Source organism: Nerophis ophidion, linkage group LG27 (genome assembly GCF_033978795.1).
Source record: "Nerophis ophidion isolate RoL-2023_Sa linkage group LG27, RoL_Noph_v1.0, whole genome shotgun sequence".
In the NCBI taxonomy this organism is placed as follows: Eukaryota; Metazoa; Chordata; class Actinopteri; order Syngnathiformes; family Syngnathidae; genus Nerophis; species Nerophis ophidion.
The window spans coordinates 333,220-356,104 of NC_084637.1; the positions used below are offsets into that span (position 1 = coordinate 333,220).

A 22,885-nucleotide genomic window follows, 5' to 3' on the forward strand; every position below is an offset into this window, starting at 1 on the left:
GCACAGACAGTCACCACACCATCCTTGACAGAATCGGGTCTGGATTCATTGGCATGGAGTCCAAGACCACTGGGAACTCTTTTCTGCTGTACCTTCTTCCGCCATAGCAGCCGTTGTGGTAGTTCTTAAATTTTCTGTCTTCCTCCTGCTCCGCCATTGAGGTCTTCAACGTATCCCTGGCTAGGGGGAAGTCAGGAACTAGGCCTTTGCCAAGGACCACCTGGGGTAACAGTAGTAAAGGGCTTAACCTGCTAGTGCCCTAAGACCCCATAGAGGATGCACTTTAACGACATGCCCAGGTGTAATACGGTCAGCTGGGACAGGTGTAATATTGTCAGGTGCTTACATGTGGTCCAAGAATGCTCAGCTAGCTTTTGTGTTTGCTGAGGCGCATGAGAAATGAGGGGAAACACTGCTCTGTTCCCATTGGCACAAGATTTGAAGAAATCCAGTGCACCAAATCCACATTCCTCCTTGTTTCTTGGTTCCTGCAATTTTAGGTAATACATGCATTTTAGTAAGTGATTTTCATAAACCAATCCTGAGAACAGTTTCTTCAAGATGGAGGGTCATTGATCAGTCCTCAAACATGTTTCTTGTAAACAGACTAGAAATGCCTACGGCTGTTATATTCCTTACATGCAAAAATGAGACTACATGTGTCTAGCTTGGACAGGTTGCATCAGCAAAATAATGTTTACTATATGTTGCAGCCAAAGATGATGCTGCTGGCGTTGTCTCATGGCTCTCATTTGTAACTGCTGCTGACATCCAGGTTTACTGTAGGATCATTGTGGTTTTATGTCTCATTTTGTACAAAAGGAATGCATGAAGATGTACTAACATCCTTACAGGAAGAATTACCCCACCATTAAGTGGGAAAAGGGACGGCGTGGCGGAGTGGGAGAGTGGCCGTGCGCAACCCGAGGGTTCCTGGTTCAAATCCCACCTAGTACCAACCTCGTCACGTCCGTTGTGTCCTGAGCAAGACACTTCACCCTTGCTCCTGATGGGTGCTGGTTGGCGCCTTGCATGGCAGCTCCCTCCATCAGTGTGTGAATGCGTGTGTGAATGGGTAAATGTGGAAGTAGTGTCAAAGCGCTTTGAGTACCTTGAAGGTAGAAAAGCGCTATACAAGTACAACCCATTTATCATTTATTTAAAAGAGTGAAAGGATTCATGTTATACTTGGTTGAGGAGATGACTGAAGGAATGTTCAACATTCCTAAGCCTCTCAGAGGCAGATATACCTTTTAAACAATTAGATGTCCCTTAGATGGACCCGGGTATTAAACATATTGCCTGTTTTCTCCACCTTTTAGGACTCTCCGTCAGCATCTCTACCTTCAGCCTGGTGGCAATTGCCATTGAGCGATATAGTGCCATCTGCAACCCACTGAAGTCCAGAGCATGGCAAACCAAATCCCACGCATACCGTGTTATTGCGGCTACCTGGGTGCTGTCACTCCTTATCATGATTCCTTATCCCGTGTTCAGCATCATCAAGACTTTCCCCAAGGCCAATGACACTGTGGGCCGCATGTGCCGCCTCCACTGGCCCAGTCAACAAGCTGAGCAAACTTGGTATGTATGCATTATCCATCCATCCATCCATCCATCCGCATGTTGTGGGACACAGTGTTAAAAACACATTTGTTGATTCCGCAGTATTGCAGTTTCAAAATCCTCACATAATACCATCACATGTTACGGTATTAAACAAAATCTTGCTCAGTGTAGTTTTTTCTGGCGCTTTTGCGTTGGCCGATCTTAAAATAAAGTATTTCTCACAAAATCATCTGCAGAGCAAGGGAGTGGCACGGCGGGGCCCTAGAAAGTGGGAGAAGGGTGTTTGTAGTAGATAAGAGGAATTGTTTTTTCTAACATATGATGGAAATGTAATCAAAATCTGTCCATAACTTTTTGATTGATGTTGCTAACTAACCTGGAGAAAACATCACCTCTTTGGCGGAGGTTATAAAGTCTGCGTACAGCAAAGCAAAGCGCGCCACCTTTTCTCCAGCGTTTCCAAGCCGTCACAGAGCCGGTGATGGCGCACAGCGGGGAAAGGAACGCGCCCTTTGGGAACGCTTACACTGCACACCGCAGGAAGCACGAGTATTTCCAGAAGGTACTTAAAAAAACATCACCCGTAAAATACATTTCAATCCTGTCAGGCTCAACATCACTTTGTGAGGTATTTACATTATTAAAAGTTCAATTCTCAGTTAACTTTTCTGAGAAACATCATTTTCCAAACTGATGACATCTGAACAGAACACTGCTTCTGAGGAAGTCAAAGTTGATATTATCGTTAAAAATTATGTTCAAATTATCAATTTACAAACCCTGTTTCCATATGAGTTCGGAAATTGTGTTAGATGTAAATATAAACGGAATACAATGATTTGAAAATCCTTTTCCACCCAAATTCAGTTGAATGCACTACAAAGACAACATATTTGATGTTCAAACTCATAAACGTTTTTTTTTTTTTGCAAATAATAATTAACTTAGAATTTCATGGCTGCAACACGTGCCAAAGTAGTTGGGAAAGAGCATGTTCACCACTGTGTTACATCACCTTTTCTTTTAACAACACTCAATAAACGTTTGGGAACTGAGGAAACTAATTGTTGAAGCTTTGAAAGTGGAATTCTTTCCCATTCTTGTTTTATGTAGAGCTTCAGTCGTTCAACAGTCCGGGGTCTCCGCTGTCGTATTTTACGCTTCATAATGCGCCACACATTTTCCATGGGAGACAGGAAAGTACCCGCACTCTTTTACTACAAATCCACGCTGTTATAACAAGTGGCTTGGCATTGTCTTGCTGAAATAAGTAGGGGCGTCCATGATAATGTTGCTTGGATGACAACATATGTTGCTCCAAAACCTGTATGGACCATTCAGCATGAATGGTGCCTTCACAGATGTGTAAGTTACCCATGCCTTGGGCACTAATACACCCCCATACCATCACAGATGCTGGCTTTTGAATTTCGCGCCTATAACAATCCAGATGGCTATTTTCCTCTTTGCTCTGGAGGAGGCCACGTCCACAGTTTTCAAATATAATTTCAAATGTGGACTTGTCAGACCACAGAACACCTTTCCACTTTGCATCAGTCCATCTTAGATGCACTCGGGCCCAGCCAAGCCGGCGGCGTTTCTTGGTGTTGTTGATAAATGGGTTTTGCTTTGCATAGCAGAGTTTTAACTTGCACTTACAGATGTAGCAACCAACTGTAGTTACTGACAGTAGTTTTATGAAGTGTTCCTGAGCCCATGTGGTGATATCCTTTACACACTAAAGTCTGTTTTTGATGCAGTACCGACCAACGGTCCGTAATATCATCGCTTACGTGCAGTGATGTCTCCAGATTCTCTTAACCTTTTGATGATTTAACAGACCGTAGATGGTAAAATCCCTAAATTCCTTGGAATAGCTCGTTGAGAAATGTTGTTCTAAAACTGTTCGACAATTTGCTTACAAAGTGGTGACCCTCACCCCATCCTTGTTTGTGAATTACTTAGCATTTCATGGAAGCTGCTTTTATAGCCAATCATGGCACCCACCTGTTCCCAATTAGCCTGCACACCTGTGGGATGTTCCAAATAAGTGTTTGATGAGAATTTCTCAACTTTATCAGTATTTATTGCCACCCTTTCCCACTTCTTTGTCAGGTGTTGCTGGCATCAAATTCAGAAGTTAATGATTATTTGCAAAAAAAAAAAGAAATGGTCATCAGTTTGAACATCAAATATGTTGGGTTTGTAGCATATTCAACTGAATATGGCTTGAAAAGGATTTGCAAATCATTGTATTCTGTTTATATTTACATCTAACACAATTTCCCAACTCATATGGAAACGGGGTTTGTAAAAGACACAGAACTTCATCTCCCACTGTCTGCCATACTTCTTTTTTCATGATCAAATGCTTTCTTGAAATGGATGAAACTGATGTATATGTATTTGTCCAAATCAATATCTGGTATTGTATCAACTTATGCTATGTACATGCATACAATTTACATGTGATGCGTCACATAGCTTGCACGTTCTTATTTCTCTTTACATGTTCGAAAGGGAGTAGGAAGAAGAAAGGCTCATTTATTCCTGCCCCTTTTCTACTTCATATCAATTTATAATACCTATGTTCACTTCCTGTTGTCATCTTGTAACACAGTCTATAGTCAATTTCCAAATATAGCAGTTCTTCAGATCCATTCTGATTCTCATAATGAGATGAATTATATACAATTTTCAATAAAGTTCAAGATATTAATCTGCATTTCTCTACTGTGTAGTTTGTGAACATGTGTAGTTTGAACAGTCTTTTGAAGTGAATCATATTGCTGCTTTGTTTCATTTCTTTCTCTAATTCATTCCATCATTGAATTCCACATACAGATATGCTAAAAGTTTTAAGTGTCGAATGTACATACAAATGTTTTAAAATAAACGGTTACATTTATCCTCTTCTTTTAAGAAGAATTGTTGTACATTCTTGGGTCACAGTTTATAGTTTGCTTGTACATCATTTTAGCTGGAGTTAGAATTGTGGACTGTTCAGGGTGGCTCTGTGTGCCTGGTGCATTCTGTCCAGGAAGGTGGAGTTCTCTCCAGCATTCTGGTCAAACCAGTCCTTGTGTTTCTTGGTTTTGAAGCCAATGGCTTGGGCTGCAGTGTCAAAGAGGATGGTGGATAGAGAAGTCCACTTCTCATCCATCCCAGACTCGGAGGTGATAAGCGGCTTAATATCTGCCAGCTTCTCAGCTAGGGAGTGACGTAAGTTGTCACGGGTGTCGGTGCTGGAGAGTCTGGCACAGTTGAGTGCTTTCCTCTTTGGGCCACCATGACGTGCTATGGGCCGGATATGCATTCTGACCTTTGTCAGAATCATGCGGTGGTTGGTCCAGCAGTCTGCCCCTCGCATAGCTCTTGTAATGAGCACGTCCCGGAGGTCAACCCGCCTTACGACTGCGTAGTCGATCAGGTGCCAGTGTTTGGACCTTGGATGCATCCAGGATAGGGGTGTAACGGTACATGTATTTAAAATCAAATCAAATCAACTTTATTTATAAAGCACATTTAAAATTTACCACAAGACCGAGCAATAATACGAAGACCGAGTATTTGTATTGAACCGTTTTGGTACGGGGGCTTCGGTTCGGTTCGGAGGTGTATCAAACGAGTTCCACACGGACATATTAAGTAGCGCGCCGCACGTTATGTAAACAATGCACACAGAGACACCGTGGATTGATTAACGTAGACCCCGACTTATAAACAAGTTGAAAAACTTATTCGGGTGTTTACATTTGGTGGTCAATTGCACGGAATATGTAGAGTACTTTGCAATCTACTAATTAAAGTTTCAATCAATCAAAAAAACAACAACACACGGCATGCTAGCAATGACTGGTAGGTAGACTGACCACACCTCCTCTTTTTACGGGATATGTCCTCTTTTGCGGAGCTGTCCAGGTGGAGTTTCTTAAATGCCTCAAATGTCCGGCATTTTAAGTTGGGATTGCGTGTATTTTCAATGTACGTTCAGGGTTAAGAAGGGGCTAAAACAAACCCAAAAGTGGTGCACGCAGCGTTAACATTGGTGAGGGAGGGGCAGAGACAGAGAGTTATGATAAACGCGCATGCGTCGCCAGCCTCTGCTTTTTATCCATTGATTAATCAGATTTAATTTTTGATTATCTATAGCAGGGGTGTCAAAAGTGTGCCCCGGAGGCCATTTGCGGCCCACAGCTAATGTTTTAAAGGCCCACGGCAAATTCTAAAAATACTATTAAAATAAACAAAAAGATAAACAAAAGTGAAATAAAAAAGCTTAAAGGCTAAATGTAATTTACAAAAAGTTGCAACGTTGACTAATAAAACAAAGCTTTTTTTTTTTTCAAACTGTCATTGCTCAAAACATAATATTGAATCAAAATCAATGCTATTATGAATTATTGACCTACCCAAGTTTCCGATTACTTCACATCAAATATTCCACTAAGAAACATATTTTTGGTGGAAGATTTAGCAAATTTGTTAAATAAATAACCAAAAAAATGTATATTTTGTTGTTTTCTTACTGTACCGAAGATGAACCGAACCGTGACCTCTGAACCGAGGTACCTTCCGAACAAAAACTTTTGTGTACCGTTACACCCCTAATCCAGGATGCCTCATATTTGTTCTTTTGTTGGAGATGGTGTTTGTGATGGGATGATCGTGTTCCGCACAGAGACTAAGGCCTTTGCGGTTGACTTTTCCAATGCCCTGGGTGCCGATCACACCATTCCAGTTTTGCGAGTTCTTTCCGACTCTTGTATGGAAATCACCAAGCAGCATGGTTTTGTCACTCCTCGGGATGTGACTGAGAATGTCATCTAGTGCCTGGTAGAAGCAGTCCTTCTCTTCATCATTGGATGGCATAGTTGGTGCAAAGGCACTTACCAAAGTGACATGTCTGCATTTTGCAAGGGGGATGCGAAGAGTCATGGGCCTTTCACTGACACCCACTGGTGATTTTGTGAGCTTGAGCACAAGGCTGTTCTTGATTGCAGAACCAACTCCGTGAAGGTGTGGGCCGCCCATGGGTCATCCTTTCCAAAAGAATGTATAACCCTCTCCTACTTCATTGAGTGAGCCTTTCTTGGGGAGTCAGGTCTCACTGAGTGCTGCCACATCCACATGGTAGCGCTTTAGCTCGCTGGCAACAAGTGCTGTTCCGGGCTGTGGTCTGTCCGGACTGGCATCCAGGAGTGTCCTTATGTTCCATACTGCAATTTTAAATGGTATTATCTTTGTTTTTCGACCGTGTAATGGAATCTCCCGACAGGTGCGGTTTCCTGTCCGGGTACTGTGCGGAGTGGGCAGTTTTTAGGCCACCTTTTCAAGGCCTTTCCCCAATTGGGGTGAGCAGTGCAGTCCCTAAATAAGGGCTGCTCAGACGCACAGGAGTCTGCCGGAAACAGCTGCCACTCAATTCCAGCCGCTAACGACCGTTGTCCTGTGCCGCTGACGGGCAGAGTTCCAGCTAAGTGCTTCCAGCACCTTCAAACCTGCCCCCGTTACTGGACGCTCCATCACCGCTAGACTGTGGAGCTCCGAGACTCAGGTGAAGAAGATACCTGCGCAATGATGGTTTTTAGAGTGGTACGAGGGGTGCGCTTTTCCCAACGCCACTGCCTTGATTGTAAGGAGATGGTTCCAGTGGCAAAGGAGACCTTAGACGACCAGCATCTTCTTACAACAGCGGGAAGCTGCCGGAATCCAGGTTTTTGGGAAACCGCCTCAAAGCGTGAGGCTGCTTTTCTGTCAGGGTGTGCTCCCTTAGCTTTTGTCCACTTTTACAGCCATTGTGGTGCTTTTCACTGCTACCATCTTCTGCCTGCTCCACCTTTGAGGTCTTTGGGATTACTCTTAGTCTGGACTCTACCTTTCGACCTGTTTGGCTTGGGTGACCCTGCCAGGAGTACAAGACTCCAACCGACATAGCTCTAGGGGTCATGGGGACGCGTAAAGTGCCCCACCACGGTAAGGTGGTGATCCTGTCCGCACACACACACACACACACACACACACACACACACACACACACACATGCACACACACACACACACACACAGTATTTTTTTTTAAGTAGGGCACTTTCAGGAATTTTGCACTCTGACATCACCCCCAACTCCCTCAAGTCCTCCTGCTTAGAATTGTTGGTAAACTCTCAACTCGTTCTTGTGAGCCCAATATGGTGTATTCTTTTCTCTGGTGAGATGATCGTATTGTCTAACAAATATTCTGATGCAACAAGAAGCCTACATTTCGTTCGTTCCATCATGATGCATTCATTCAGTCATACAATTATCTTACATTTGGTTTCTAAATAACTGATAAGCAGTTACATTTAAAGCAGTGTGGGTGGCACTGGGAGCAGGTGGGTAAAGTGTCTTGCCCAAGGACACAACGGCAGTGACTAGGATGGCGGAAGCGGGAATCGAACCTGCAACCCTCAAGTTGCTGGCACGGCCACTCTACCAACCGAGCTATGCCGCCCCAGGAGTAAATATATTCTAGAATTCACCAGACATGTTCCCTAGTACAAATACAGTATTGGTTCATTCGTCCATACTTTTTGTCTAGATTGTACTTGAAGCTAACAATACAACTCCAAATCAATATTGACATCATCCTTTTGTTATTCTGGCTTTATTGCAGGTATGTTCTCTTGCTATTCATTTTGTTCTTCATCCCTGGAGTGTTGATGGCTGTAGCCTATGGTCTCATCTCAAGAGTGCTCTACCGAGGCATGCAGTTTGAGACCAAGCAGAATAACACAGAGACTTCTGGTAAGAAAAGTGTTTTTAAAACCATACCAGGTGTCATCAACTAAAAGTTAGTGCTTAACTGTAGGAATGTGGTGGCTGTTGCTCACACTAAGTGCGTATCGGTCACGGCGTGGTAACCTATGTAAAACTAATGATTTAGATTACTTGCGATCAGAAAAAGTAACAGCATTAGTAACTTGATTTATTTTTAATACCGGCTGGAGCCTATCCCAGCTGACTATGGGTTAGTCAGAGGCAGGGTACGCCCTAGACTAGTAGCTCAACTAGACCTGGGCAAAATAAGGCCTGGGGGTCACATGCAGCCCATTAAGCTTTTCAATCTGTCCCCAACCGATGCCCAGAAAAGCGGTCCACCTCGGATCCCAACTTGGGACAGCCAGGGCTTCATCCGTGGCCACCGAACCTGTGCCCCTCCCTCCACGAAGGAGAGGGGGGCAGAGCAGAAAAGACACGGCAGATCAACTGGTCTAAAAGGGGGGTCTATTTAAAGGCTACAGTATACAAATGAGTTTTAAGATGGGACTTATATGCTTCTATTGAGGTAGCATCTCGAACTGTTGCCAGGAGGGCATTCCAGAGTACTGGAGCCCGAAAAGAAAACGCTCTATAGCCCGCAGACTTTTTTTGGGCTCTGGGAATCACTAATAAGCCGGAGTTCTTTGAAGGCAGATTTCTTTCTGGGACATATGGTACAATACAATCGGCAAGATAGGATGGAGCTTGACCGTGTAGTATTTTATACGTAAAGTCACATCTTAAGTGACATTTTAAAGACACATCTTAAGTGCACAGGAAGCCAGTGCAGGTGAGCCAGCATAGGTATATATGTATGTATATATGTATATAAAGGTATATACAGTATAGGTATATATGTATGTATATATGTATATAAAGGTATATACAGTATAGGTATATATGTATGTATATATGTATATAGAGGTATATACAGTACAGGTATATATGTATGTATATATGTATATAAAGGTATATACAGTATAGGTATATATGTATGTATATATGTATATAAAGGTATATACAGTATAGGTATATATGTATGTATATATGTATGTAAAGGTATATACAGTAAAGGTGTAATATGATCAAACTTTCTTGTTCTTTTCAAAAGTCTAGCAGCCGCATTTTGTACCAACTGTAATCTTTTAATGCTAGACATGGGGAGACCCCAAAATAATACGTTACAGTAATCGAGACGAGACGTAACAAACGCATGGATAATGATCTCAGCGTCGTTAGTGGACAAAATGGAACGAATTTTAGCGATGTTACGGAGATGAAAGAAGGCCGTTTTAGTAACGCTTTTAATGTGTGACTCAAAGGAGAGAGTTGGGTGGAAGATAATACCCAGATTCTTTACCGAGTCACCTTGTTTAATTGTTTGGTTGTCAAATGTTAAAGTTGTATTATTAAATAGAGGTCGGTGTCTAGCAGGACCGATAATCAGCATTTCTGTTTTTTTGGTGTTGAGTTGCAAAAAGTTAGCGGACATGCATTGTTTAATTTCATGAACACACGCCTCCAGCTGACTACAGTCCGGCGTGTTGGTCAGCTTTAGGGGCATGTAGAGTTGGGTGTCATCAGCATAACAGTGAAAGCTAACACCGTATTTGCGTACGATGTCACCTAGTGGCAGCATGTAGATGCTGAAGAGTGCAGGGCCAAGGACCGAACCCTGGGGAACTCCACACGTTACCTTAATGTAGTCCGAAGTCACATTGTTATGGGAGACGCACTGCAGCCTGTCAGTAAGATAAGAGTTAAACCAACACAGGGCTAAGTCTGACATACCAATTCGTGTTTTGATAAGTTCTAATAAAATATTATGAACGACGGTATCGAAAGCAGCGCTAAGATCGAGGAGCAGCAACATAGATGACGCATCAGAATCCATCGTTAGCAATAGATCATTAGTCATTTTTGCGAGGGCTGTCTCCGTAGAGTGATTTGCCCTGAAACCGGATTGAAAGGTTTTACATAGATTGTTAAACGCTAAGTGTTCATTTAGCTGCTCTGCAACAATTTTTTCGAGGATTTTCGAAATAAAGGGAAGGTGAGACACCGGTCGGTAGTTTACCATGAAGTCAGGATCGAGGTTGGGTCTTTTAAGGAGAGGATGAATAACCGCTTTTTTGAATGCTAGGGGAACAGTGCCCGAGGAAAGTGATAAGTTTATAATATTTAGCACTGATGGACCTAATAATACAAAAAGCTCCTTGATAAGTTTCCCAGGAAGTGGGTCAAGTAAACATACCGTATTTCCTTGAATTTCCGCAGGGCATATAGTATGCGCCTGCCTTCAATTACTGCCGGGTCAAACTCGCTTCGCAAAATAATTAGCGCATGCTTAGTATTACCGCCTGGTCAAACTTGTGACATCACGAGTGACACTTCCCCTGTCATGATTTTCAAAATGGAGGAGGCTGATTTCAATACCGGTAATTTGAAACCGCATAAAGGGAAGAAGATTAAGAGCTATTCAGTAGGATTTAAGGTCCAAGCTTACATCACACTCACATTTTTACTGCATGCCTTTGGTAAGTGCTTGAGTGAGAAGAGGTTTTAAAATAATTAGCGCATGCTTACTTTTAACCGCATGCCTTTGGTAAGCGCAGGAGTGAGAAGAGGTTTTAAATTAATTAATTAGCAATTCTAGGAAATACGGTATTGTTTGTTAATCCCTTTTACACGCTGTAGTAATTCCTCTAATGTTATTTCATCAAAAAGAGACAGATTATTTTGGAGGGCGATATCCGTCATATCTCCAGTTGTATTTGTGTTAATAGAACCTAGTTTTAGCTGGGATGTGTGTTCTTTAATCTCCTTTCTAATGAGTTAAATATTCTTATTAAAGAAATTCATAAAGTCGTCTGCCGAGTGGGTGGGGCTACTGGAATGAGTCCCTTGTTGGGTTAGCGATGCTACTGTACTAAATAAAATTTTTGGATCGTTTTTGTTGAGGCGGATGAGATTTGAGTTGTATTTAGCTTTAGCTAAGGTAAGCATGTGTTTATAAGTTATTAAACTATCACTCCTTGCTTGACGGTGCACCTCAAGTTCAGTCACGCGCCCGTTTAGTCGTGGCGTTCCAGCTTTACATACACAGATTATTATTATTAGCTTGCTGACAATGAGTCAGAACTTCGAATTTTATTAGGTAATGATCGAACATTACTTAAGTCAGGGGTCACCAACGCGGTGCCCGCGGGCACCAGGTCGCCCGTGAAGACCAGATGAGTCGCCCGCTGGCCTGTTCTAAAAATACCTCTAAAAGCAGCACTTACCAGTGAGCTGCCTCTGTTTTTTTTAATGTTATTAATTTACTAGCAAGCTGGTCTCGCTTTGCTTGACATTTATAATTCTAAGAGAGACAAAACTCAAATAGAATTTGAAAATCCAAGAAAATGTTATAAAGACTTGGTCTTCACTTGTTTAAATCAATTCATTTATTTTTTTACTTTGCTTTTTATAACTTTCAGAAAGACAATTTTAGAGAAAAAATACAACCTTAAAAATGATTTCAGGATTTTTAAACACATATACCTTTTTACCTTTTAAATTCCTTCCTCTTCTTTCCTGACAATTTATATCAATGTTCAAGTAAATGTGTTTTGTTTTTTTATTGTAAAGGATAATAAATACATTTTAATGTAATTCTTCATTTAAGCTTCTGTTTTTTCGACAAAGAATATTTGTGAAGTCTTTCTTCAAACCTATAATGATTAAAATTCAAAAAAAATATTCTGGCAAATCTAGAAAATCTTTAGAATCAAATTAAAATCTTATTTCAAAGTTTTTTGAATTCCTTTTAAAATTAGAAGAAATAATGATTTGTCTTTGTTAGAAATATAGCTTGGTGCAATTTTTTATATATTCTAACAAAATGCAGATTGGATTTTAACCTATTTAAAACATGTCATCAAAATTCGAAAATTAATCTTAATCTGGAAAAATTACTAATGATGGTTCATGATTTTTTTAAAAATATTTTTAAAAAGATTCGGATTAGCTGGTTTTTCTCTTCTTTTTTTCGGTTGAATTTTGAATATTAAAGAGTCAAAATTGAAGATAAACTATGTTTCAAAATTTAATTTTCATTTTTTTCGTGTTTTATCCTCTTTTAAACCGTTCATTTAAGTGTTTTTTTCATCATTTATTCTCTACAAAAAAACAATCCAATCCAATCCACTTTATTTATATAGCACATTTAAACAACAATAACGTTTCCAAAGTGCTGCACAGCCATGTTAAAACAATATTTTAAAAAAAACAGTATTATGCTCCACCAATGACTGAATAAAAACAAAAAATAAATAAATATAAAACCAATAAAAACAATATAAAAACAAATATTAAAAACTATTTTAAAGGGTAAAATCAATTAAAACAGTGACATAGAGATCAAAGTGTATAAAAAACACAGAGGACAACAGAGGACAGAGGACCACACAACTCACGTAGTGTTAAAAGCCAAAGAATAAAAGTGGGTCTTAAGACGAGACTTAAAAGAGTCCACTGTGGAAGCAGTTTGAACATGGAGCGGCAGAGTGTTCCAGAGCTTAGGGCCGACCACAGAGAAGGCCCTGTCTCCCCTGGTCTTAAGTCTGGTCTTGGGCACCACGAGCTGGAACTGGCTCTCGGACCTCAGAGCGCACGCAGGAATGTAAATTTGGATGAGGTCCGAGATATATTGAGGTGCCAGTCCATGTAAAGATTTAAAAACAAACAGCAATGTTTTAAAATCAATTCTAAAATGAACAGGGAGCCAGTGCAAACTCTGAAGAATTGGGGTTATGTGCTGGCGTTTCCTGGCCCCTGTTAAAAGTCCTGCTGCCGCCTTCTGGACTAACTGCAACCAGGAGAGAGCTTTTTGGCTAATGCCAGCATAAAGTGCATTGCAGTAGTCCAGACCACTTCAAATAAAAGCATGCACCACTTCTTCAAAAAGGTTAAAAGATAAAAACGGTTAAACTTTACTAAAAGACGAAGGTGATAAAAACAGGATTTTAAAACGCCATTGACTTGTTTGTCTAGTTTAAAATGGCTGTCTATAGTGACGCCAAGGCTGGTGACTTTGGGACGCACATCATTTTGCAATGGTCCCAAGTCAGTGAGGACCGGAACAAAAACTAAAATTTCCGTTTTTCCCTCATTCATTATTAAAAAATTCTGGGCTAACCAAGCCTTGACGTGGCATAGACAGTTAAGAAGGGGTGTAAGAGGGCCGTGGCTTTTTGAAATCGGCATATAAATTTGGCAGTCATCTGCATAAAAGTGATAAAACACTCCATGTTTCTTAAAAATATCTCTAAGAGGGAGGAAATAAAGAGCGAACAGGATGGGGCCTAAAATAGATCCCTGGGGGACACCACACAAACCTTCCGTAAGAGGAAAAAAAACTATACGACGGAATGACAGACAGAAATACCCATTTTTATATTTATATATCTATATATATAGATTCATTTCTCAAATTGAAATTGAGCAAATTGGCAATTTTTTGGCAATTTTTTAAGTGTGTGTCAAACTGGTAGCCCTTTGCATTAGTCAGTAGCCAAGAAGTAGCTCTTGCTTTCAAAAAGGTTGGTGACCCCTGACTTAAGTATACGGGAGTTTCATAACTTTGGGGGTGGTGACCCCTGACAAGCACTAGATCTATCATATTACCGTTGCAATGCGTGGGTTCATTTATTATTTGTGTAAGACCACAGTTATCAATATAGTCTGGAGCGCCACGCACGGAGGGTCTGATGGGGTATTCATATGGATATTAAAGTCCCCCATTATGATTATATTGTCGGCGTGCGTCACTACATCAGTGACAAACTCTTAGAATTCACTGGTTAAGTCCAAATAGGGCCCAGGGGGGGCGGTATGTAAAACAGCCAGGTAGAGAGGCAGCGGTGTGACAGACCTCATAGTAAGCACCTCAAATGATTTATAGTCATTACTTAGGTTGGCGGTAATGTTAAGGTTTTCATTGTATATTATTGCGACCCCCCACCCCTTAGTGTGACACCCCCCCCTCTTTCTCAGGACGATATTCGCATCCGTATAGTTAGGAGGAGATGACTCATTCAGTGCCAAAAAAAATCATCTGGTTTAAGCCAGGTTTTGCTGAGACCAATGACGTTAAGATTGTTGTCTTTAATGACCTCATTAACTAATAAAGTTTTTGGAGACAATGATCTTATGTTTAGAAAGCCCGTATTATAGATAGTGGGCTGTTTTGAGGAGTTTTTCTTAAAATGATCCGTAATAGTAATACTAATAATGTTGCGTTTATTTTGCGTAGTGCGCTTTAAATAATTTTGATCATATCTAGGAATTTATATGACAGGAATTTTCAGATTGTTTGCGTGGTGCTACGAAACACTAAAGGCGTGATAATTTGCCACCTCAGAAGAACGCATGTCCAACTCTGACACAGTCACTGCAGATTAAAAACATGATGTGAGTTGTGTATTATTCTAGGAGGAATGCTATGTGTGCAGGGATTTTCCAGCCTGGCGCTGGCTAGTTCTATCTTAACTGACTCCTCACCCGGACTAACAGACTCAGTAATTGCCTGTGACAGGGCTTGCTCTAGTGTAGTTAGTCCAGTGTGACTCAAACAAAAATCTATGTTTTGTAGATAGGATGATGGCGCCTTCCTGTTTAGGGTGAAGGCTGTCTATCATCAACAAGCCCGGTTTGCCCCAGAAAGAGGGCCAATTATCAATAAACGTTAGTCCCTATTGTCTACAAAAACTAGCCAGCCACTTATTAAGCAGACTAATCTGCAATATCTCTCATCATTGCTTCTTGCAGGCATGGGGCCAGAGACAATTACTCGATTCCTGGACATCTTTCTGGAGAAATTACAGGTCCTGGCTATGTTTCTCTTTGTAATCTCTGATTGTCTCATCCTAAAGTCATTGGAGCCAACGAGTACAACCATGTTCGCATTGCTAGTGGTGCGATTAGCCTGCCGTACGTGTTTACTATGCCTGTTGCGAGTTAGCTCCCTAAGATTAGCTTCAATGTCAGGTGCTCTGGCCCCGAGAATACACTTAATTGTGGCTGGTTTGCTAAGCCTTATGTTTCGGGTGATGGACTCTCCTATGACTAAAGTGTGGTGCCCGGTAGACTGGGGTGTAGGACAAGCTAAAGGGCTAAATCTATTATGCGTCTCAACCGGTTCACCGTTGCTTACAGGCCGCTTAGAGCTGCTATAAGCTTGGCTAGTTAGCTGGCTGCAGCTAACACTAGCAGATGTGTCTGCAACGTCTAAAGTTAGGAGATTACTCTGCTCTAACTGGCGGACACGGCTGTCTAGCAGAGCCAGCCTATCCATGAAGACGGGGCACAAAGCGCAGAGAGCCATACTCACGGTATTTCTTTCGCCAAGTGAAGTTATTGCTGTCTTCAGGGAAGTGGTCGCGACGTGCGGGAAGAAGATCCCTTCAGACCGACTCTGCCTTTTTTCACGCTAACTTAATTAGTTTAGCAGCTAGCTCGCTGACGGACAGGTGGCGAAACAGAGATCGGGTAATTTCCAAGTTAAATAAGAATACTAAGTATGTTTGGGAAGTAGTAAAGAAAGCTGTAACACAATTACAAGTAGACGGAACGATATTTTGCTTTTTAGCATCAGTGAGCAGTCACCCACCATGATGTGCACTCATCTTTTCTAATCACCAGAAGTCTTCAACTATGCTTGGAATCTGCATCATATACTAGTTACTATGCTCATCTAATTCCTTACTATGTCATCTAATTACTTACTATGCTCATCTAATTACTTACTATGTCATCTAATTACTTACTATGCTCATCTAATTACTTACTATGTCATCTAATTACTTACTATGCTCATCTAATTACTTACTATGTCATCTAATTACTTACTATGCTCATCTAATTAATTACTATGTCATCTAATTACTTACTATGTCATCTAATTACTTACTATGCTCATCTAATTACTTACTATACTCATCTAATTACTTACTATGTCATCTAATTACTTACTATGTCATCTAATTACTTACTATGTCATCTAATTACTTACTATGTCATCCAATTACTTACTATGCTTATCTAATTACTTACTATGCTCATCTAATTACTTACTATGTCATCTAATTACTTACTATGTCATCTAATTACTTACTATGCTCATCTAATTACTTACTATGCTCATTTAATTACTTACTATGTCATCTAATTACTTACTATGCTCATCTAATTACTTACTATGCTCAGCTAATTACTTACTATGGCATCTACTTACTTACCATGCTCATCTAATTACTTACTATGTCCTCTAATTACTTACTATGCTCATCTAATTACTTACTATGTCATCTAATTACTTACTATGCTCATCTAATTACTTACTATGTCATCTAATTACTTACTATGCTTATCTAATTAATTACTATGTCATCTAATTACTTACTATGCTCATCTAACTAGTATGGTCATCTAATTACTTACTATGTCATCTAATTACTTACTATGCTCATCTAATTACTTACTATGTCATCTAATTACTTACTATGCTCATCTAATTACTTACTATGCTCATCTAATTACTTACTATGCTCATCTAATTACTTACTATGTCATCTACTTACTTACCATGCTCATCTAATTACTTACTATGTCCTCTAATTACTTACTATGCTCATTGAATTACTTACTATGCTCATCTAATTACTTACTATGTCATCTAATTACTTACTATATCATCTAATTACTTACTATGTCATCTAATTACTTACTATGTCCTCTAATTACTTACTATGCTCATCGAATTACTTACTATGCTCATCTAATTACTTACTATGTCATCTAATTACTTACTATATCATCTAATTACTTACTATGCTCATCTAATTACTTACTATGTCATCTAATTACTTACTATGCTCATCTAATTACTTACTATGCTCATCTAATTACTTACTATGCTCATCTAATTAATTACTATGCTCATCTAATTAGTCACTATGGTAATGTAATGAGTTAATATGGTCATCTAATTACTTACTATGCTCATCTAATTAGTCACTATGGTAATGTAATGAGTTACTACGGTCATCTAATTATTTACTGTGGTCATCTAATTAGTTACTATGCTCATCTAATTAGTCACTATGGTCATCTATCAAGTTACTCTGGTCATCTATCAAGTTACTCTGGTCATCTAATTAGCTAATATGGTCATTTAATTATTAACTATGGTCATCATATTAGTTAATATGGTAATCGAATTATTTACTATGGTCATTTAATAAGTTACTATGGTAATCTAATTATTTACTATGGTCATCTAATTAGTTAATATGGTCATCTAATTAATTACTATGGTCATCTAATTAGTTTCTATTGTAATGTCATTAGTTACTATGGTAGTGTAATGAGTCACTGCGGTAATGTAATGAGTTACTATGGTCATGTAAGTCACAGCAGCTCAGAGGAGGCACCAAGCAGTGTGGGTGGAGAGTGTTTCCACAGAGTGTTTCCAAAACTTGAAATGTGGGTGTCATGGAAAGACGTTGAAGGAGATTTTTATAAAAATGTTGTAAAGATTAGTGATATATCACATGTATTATTAGAGTGTCTGTGTTTTTTTTTACCCTTCATGTTCATATTTAACTTTGTTTGCTGAATTTTTGTTGAGTTTCGCTTGATTGTAAAATATGTGGACGGAGAGGGGGTGTGACCTTCATATGTTGTCAATATTCAGTGTTTTATCCTTCATAGTTAATATTGTAAATCTCACGTTCTTTATTTTCATGTACATTCTGGCTGTTTCATTCAGTAAAAAATAAATCAAATTCCATTCCGTTTTTTAAGGCGGTCTGTCATAACGTTTTTAGAATTCAATCAGAAATTATTGTGAGGTTTTGTATTAGTGTTCCTAAAAACAGGACCCAAGCACACATAATGTGCATCATTATATATATATATATATACATATATATATATATGTATGTATATATATATATATATACATATGTATATATATATATATGTATGTATGTATGTATATATATATATATACATACATACATACATATATATATATTTATATATATATATGTATGTATGTATATACATATATACATATATATATGCATGTATATATGTATGTATGTATATATATACATATATATATGTATATATATATATATATATATATATATACATATATATATATATATATGTATATATATATATATATATACATATATATATATGTATATATATATATACATATATATATGTATGTATATATATATGTATGTATGTATATATATATATATATACATACATACATATATATATATTTATATATATATATATGTATGTATGTATATACATATATACATATATATATGTATGTATGTATATATATACATATATATGTATGTATATATATATATATATACACACAGTATACATATATATATATGTATATATATATATATACATGCAAATGTGTATATATGTGGGTGTATAAATGTGTATACATGTATATATATATATATATATATATATATATATATATATATATATATATATATATATATATATATATATCTTTTTATAGATGGATTTTAAGAAAAGATGTATAGATGGATTTTAAGAAAAGATGTTCAGCTCATGTCAGCGCAATAATCCAACTGCTACTTTCTTCCCAGAGTTGAAGAACGGTGCGGTTGCAGAGCAGCCGAATGATGGCGATGACGGTTGTTACATTCAAGTTTCCAACAAGCCCTCTTCCACCGTGGAGCTGCCCACCCTCTCATCTGGTGCCGCACATTCCAAGACTGAGTGTTCTCGCAGGAACACCTCGGATGCCAAATTACAGGGAAAGAAACGTGTGATACGGATGTTGATGGTGATTGTGGCCCTCTTTTTCATCTGCTGGATGCCTCTGTACTTTGCTAACACCTGGAAGGCTTTTGATTTAAGGTCAGCCTCTAGAAGCCTTTCAGGGGCCCCAATTTCCTTCATACATTTGCTGTCTTACACCTCTGCCTGCGTCAATCCTGTCATATACTGCTTCATGAACACACGATTCCGCAAGGCCCTCCTGTCCACCTTTGCCTGGTGCTGGCGCTGCCGTTTCTGCCGCAAGTGTTGCTGTTTGAAGAAGCGGGAAACAGGAGGAGATGATGGCACTACCATGGGGGCGACAATGGCTACCACTGTGTCAAAGTACAGCTACACTACAGTCAGTACCACCGCCTGATTGACCAACCATTCTTCATGATGTGCAGAGTAATGCACTATAGTCCCTGCATGGTGCCAAATGTCTAATTGTTCACTTCCTTCATTTGCTCATATTGACACAATTAGATGTTGTCTATAAATACAAAGCAATCATCATCCTGGCAACACCAGAAGCAAAGCTCACTGAAGCCTTTTGCTTTTTTAGCCCTAGTAGCGACTGGTGTATCTCTTTACTGAAATATTTCTGTTGTTTTGCACCTTTGCGTTTAGTTATATTACAGCCCCGTTAAAAACATGTTTAAATGATGTTTTCCCTTAAATGCTCGATTAAATACCACATCCATCCATCCATTTTCTCTTGCTTGTCCATTGTCAAATTAAAATATGCAAAAGCCAAAAGCAGTGAAATTGTCACCTTGTGTAAATCCTAAATAAAAAGAGTATACAACAAATCTTTTTCGACTTGTATTCAGTTGAACACACTGCAGAGACAAGATATTTTATGTTCAGATTGAGAAAATTGTTTTTTCTTTTGCAAATAATCTGTGAAACAAGCAGGAAGTTGGGGGCTATAGCGGGGCGTAGGAGGTCGGTGTCCAAGCGGGAGGTCGAGATCCAAGAGGCAGTCCGGGAAGCAGAGGAACAAGGAATGACGAGACACCCGGCTCGTCAACACGGGAACGAAGGTCTGCAGTTGAGCGACAAGGAGGACACGAGACAATCAATAACACGAGGAAGAAAACACAGAGACCAAGAGTGAGCTCAGAGCATGACGTACGTGGCTTACTGTATGTGAACAGAAGAGTACGTTCTGGCCCGGAACGCAGGTCTGCACTGGCTTAAGAAGCACAGAAAACCCATCAATCACAATCACAGGTGCGCTGAGTGCTGATTAAATGCAGCTACTTGCTGCCGCCGGAGTGATGCGTGCAGGAAATGAGCGGTCGTGGGCCCACGACCATGAGGGTTATATAATTCCTACTTGTACAATTTATTTTATTACTAAACTAGACTGTATTTGTTTGAAAGTTAGTGTAGTACATTGCACTAAAAACAATCCTAGCTTTTAAAATTAATAGTTTTATATATATATATATATATGTATATATATATATATGTATATATATATATATATATATATATATATATATGTCTATATATATATATATATATGATGAGTATGTATATATATATATGTATATATATATATATATATGTATGTATGTATATATATATATATATATATACATATATATATATATATATATATATATATATATATATATATGTATATACATATATATATATATATATATAGTAGAGCTGTCAAAAGATTCAAATATTTTATCGCCACTAATCGTCCAGTCATTTTCTGACATTCTATTCAGTTTTGTGGGCGGTCTTATTTACGTGCCTCCACTTGGACAGCGTCTTCTCCCCGTCATCTTTGTTGTAGTGTGCAAGGACAGGAGTGGAAGAAGTGTCAAAAGATGGCGCTAACTATTTACGTGCCTCCACTTGGACAGCATCTTCTCCCCGTCATCTTTGTTGTAGCGTGCAAGGACAGGAGTGGAAGAAGTGTCAAAAGATGGCGCTAACTATTTACGTGCCTCCACTTGGACAGCGTCTTCTCCCCGTCATCTTTGTTGTAGCGTGCAAGGACAGGAGTGGAAGATGTGTCAAAAGATGGCGCTAACTATTTACGTGCCTCCACTTGGACAGCATCTTCTCCCCATCATCTTTGTTGTAGCGTGCAAGGACAGGAGTGGAAGAAGTGTCAAAAGATGGCGCTAACTATTTTAATGACATTCACACTTGACTTCAATCAATACCGGAGCAGCATCTCCTCATCCGTGGCTCACTAGTGCATCAACAACGCGCAAAATGTGTCCCGTGACTGGAACTCTCTAAAAACTAAAGTTCCTTGGGTGAATAATGTAAACTCACTACACCGGTATGTTCTAGTGCTTTCATGGTGAGTTTACTGACAGATATAAGTAAGAACTTTACACTACTTTAGATTAGAATTGGCAAGAGTGGAGGATGGATGTCACATAACAAGAAAATTGAGAAAAAGAAGAAGCTTATCGACTATAAAATCTGCACGGACTACAGTGGCGGATATACAGTACGCACATTTTCCATGACTTATGCAGATCCAAATACAAATCAGCAAGTACCAGGAGGTAAGAAAAGTTGCTTTTGCATAATATTGTGAAACCAAAGGCCAGCTAATATGTCTGCTAATGGGTGCCATGTTGCGGTCCTTATACACACCATAGTACCACTGGTATCTCTGACTACAGTAGCCGTACTGGGACAAAAATCCCTCAAGCAGCACGTCTTCAAAGTCATACCAAAACATTTTGGTATTCGGTAAGCACAACCAGAATTATGCCGTATATTTAGTGCACCGGGTTATAAGGCGCACTGTCGATTTTTGAGAAAATTAAAAGATTTTAATTGCGCCTTATAGTCCGAAAAATACGGTATGTATCACTTCTGGTCAGCAATGTATCCGGTACTTGAATGCACCAAAAAACTGTCCCTTTTAGCTTAAATGTGCACAGAAGAATAACTTAGGTGTGTTTACAGAAGTTAAGACTGGGTTATTTTGATTTTTAAAGATGTGTGTCTCTTGTTTTCATGCAAGCATTTAAGCTAGCAAGCTGGCGCCAGCCAGTCCGCCACGACTTTATCAAAGTGCAGTTATCAATCTCAGTTTCCTGTCAAAATAACAATTGAATACCAACTGTTGGGAATTTTACTGCCGTCGTTATTACCGTTTATGGTTACATCCTCACCATATAGTATTGTTCCCCGGTGAAAATGTCTTGGTTGTTGTAGTTCTAATTGGTATTTGTAGTTCTAATTGATTGTTGTAGTTGTAATTGGTAGTTACAGTTCTAATTGGTAGTTGTAGTTCTAATTGGTTGTTGTAGTCATAATTGGTTGTTGTAGTTCTAACTGGTAGTTGTAGTTTGAATTGGTTGTTGTAGTTCTAACTGGTAGTTGTAGTTGTAAATGGTTGTTGTAGTTTTAATTGGTCGTTGTAGTTCTAACTGGTAGTTGTAGTTGTAATTGGTTGTTGTAGTTCTAACTGGTAGTTGTAGTTGTAATTGGTTGTTGTAGTTCTAACTGGTAGTTGTAGTTGTAATTGGCTGTTGTAGTTTTAATTGGTTGTTGTAGTTCTAACTGGTAGTTGTAGTTGTAATTGGTTGTTGTAGTTCTAACTGGTAGTTGTAGTTGTAATTGGTTGTTGTAGTTCTAACTGGTAGTTGTAGTTG

The 22,885-nt window shown here is 39.0% G+C and overlaps 1 protein-coding gene across 2 annotated transcripts in view; it reads left to right on the forward strand.

The window, feature by feature from the left end:
- LOC133544261 (cholecystokinin receptor-like) overlaps positions 1-20,044 on the forward strand; it is a 44,406-nt gene extending 24,362 nt beyond the window's left edge. For both annotated transcript variants that reach the window (XM_061889422.1, XM_061889421.1), the window contains 3 exons: positions 1,323-1,584; positions 8,224-8,354; positions 19,064-20,044. In XM_061889422.1, coding sequence (XP_061745406.1) covers positions 1,323-1,584; positions 8,224-8,354; positions 19,064-19,617 — 947 coding nt within the window. In that variant the 3' untranslated portion in view covers positions 19,618-20,044. The remainder of the gene's footprint in view (positions 1-1,322; positions 1,585-8,223; positions 8,355-19,063) is intronic.
- The last annotated feature ends 2,841 nt before the right edge of the window (positions 20,045-22,885 follow it).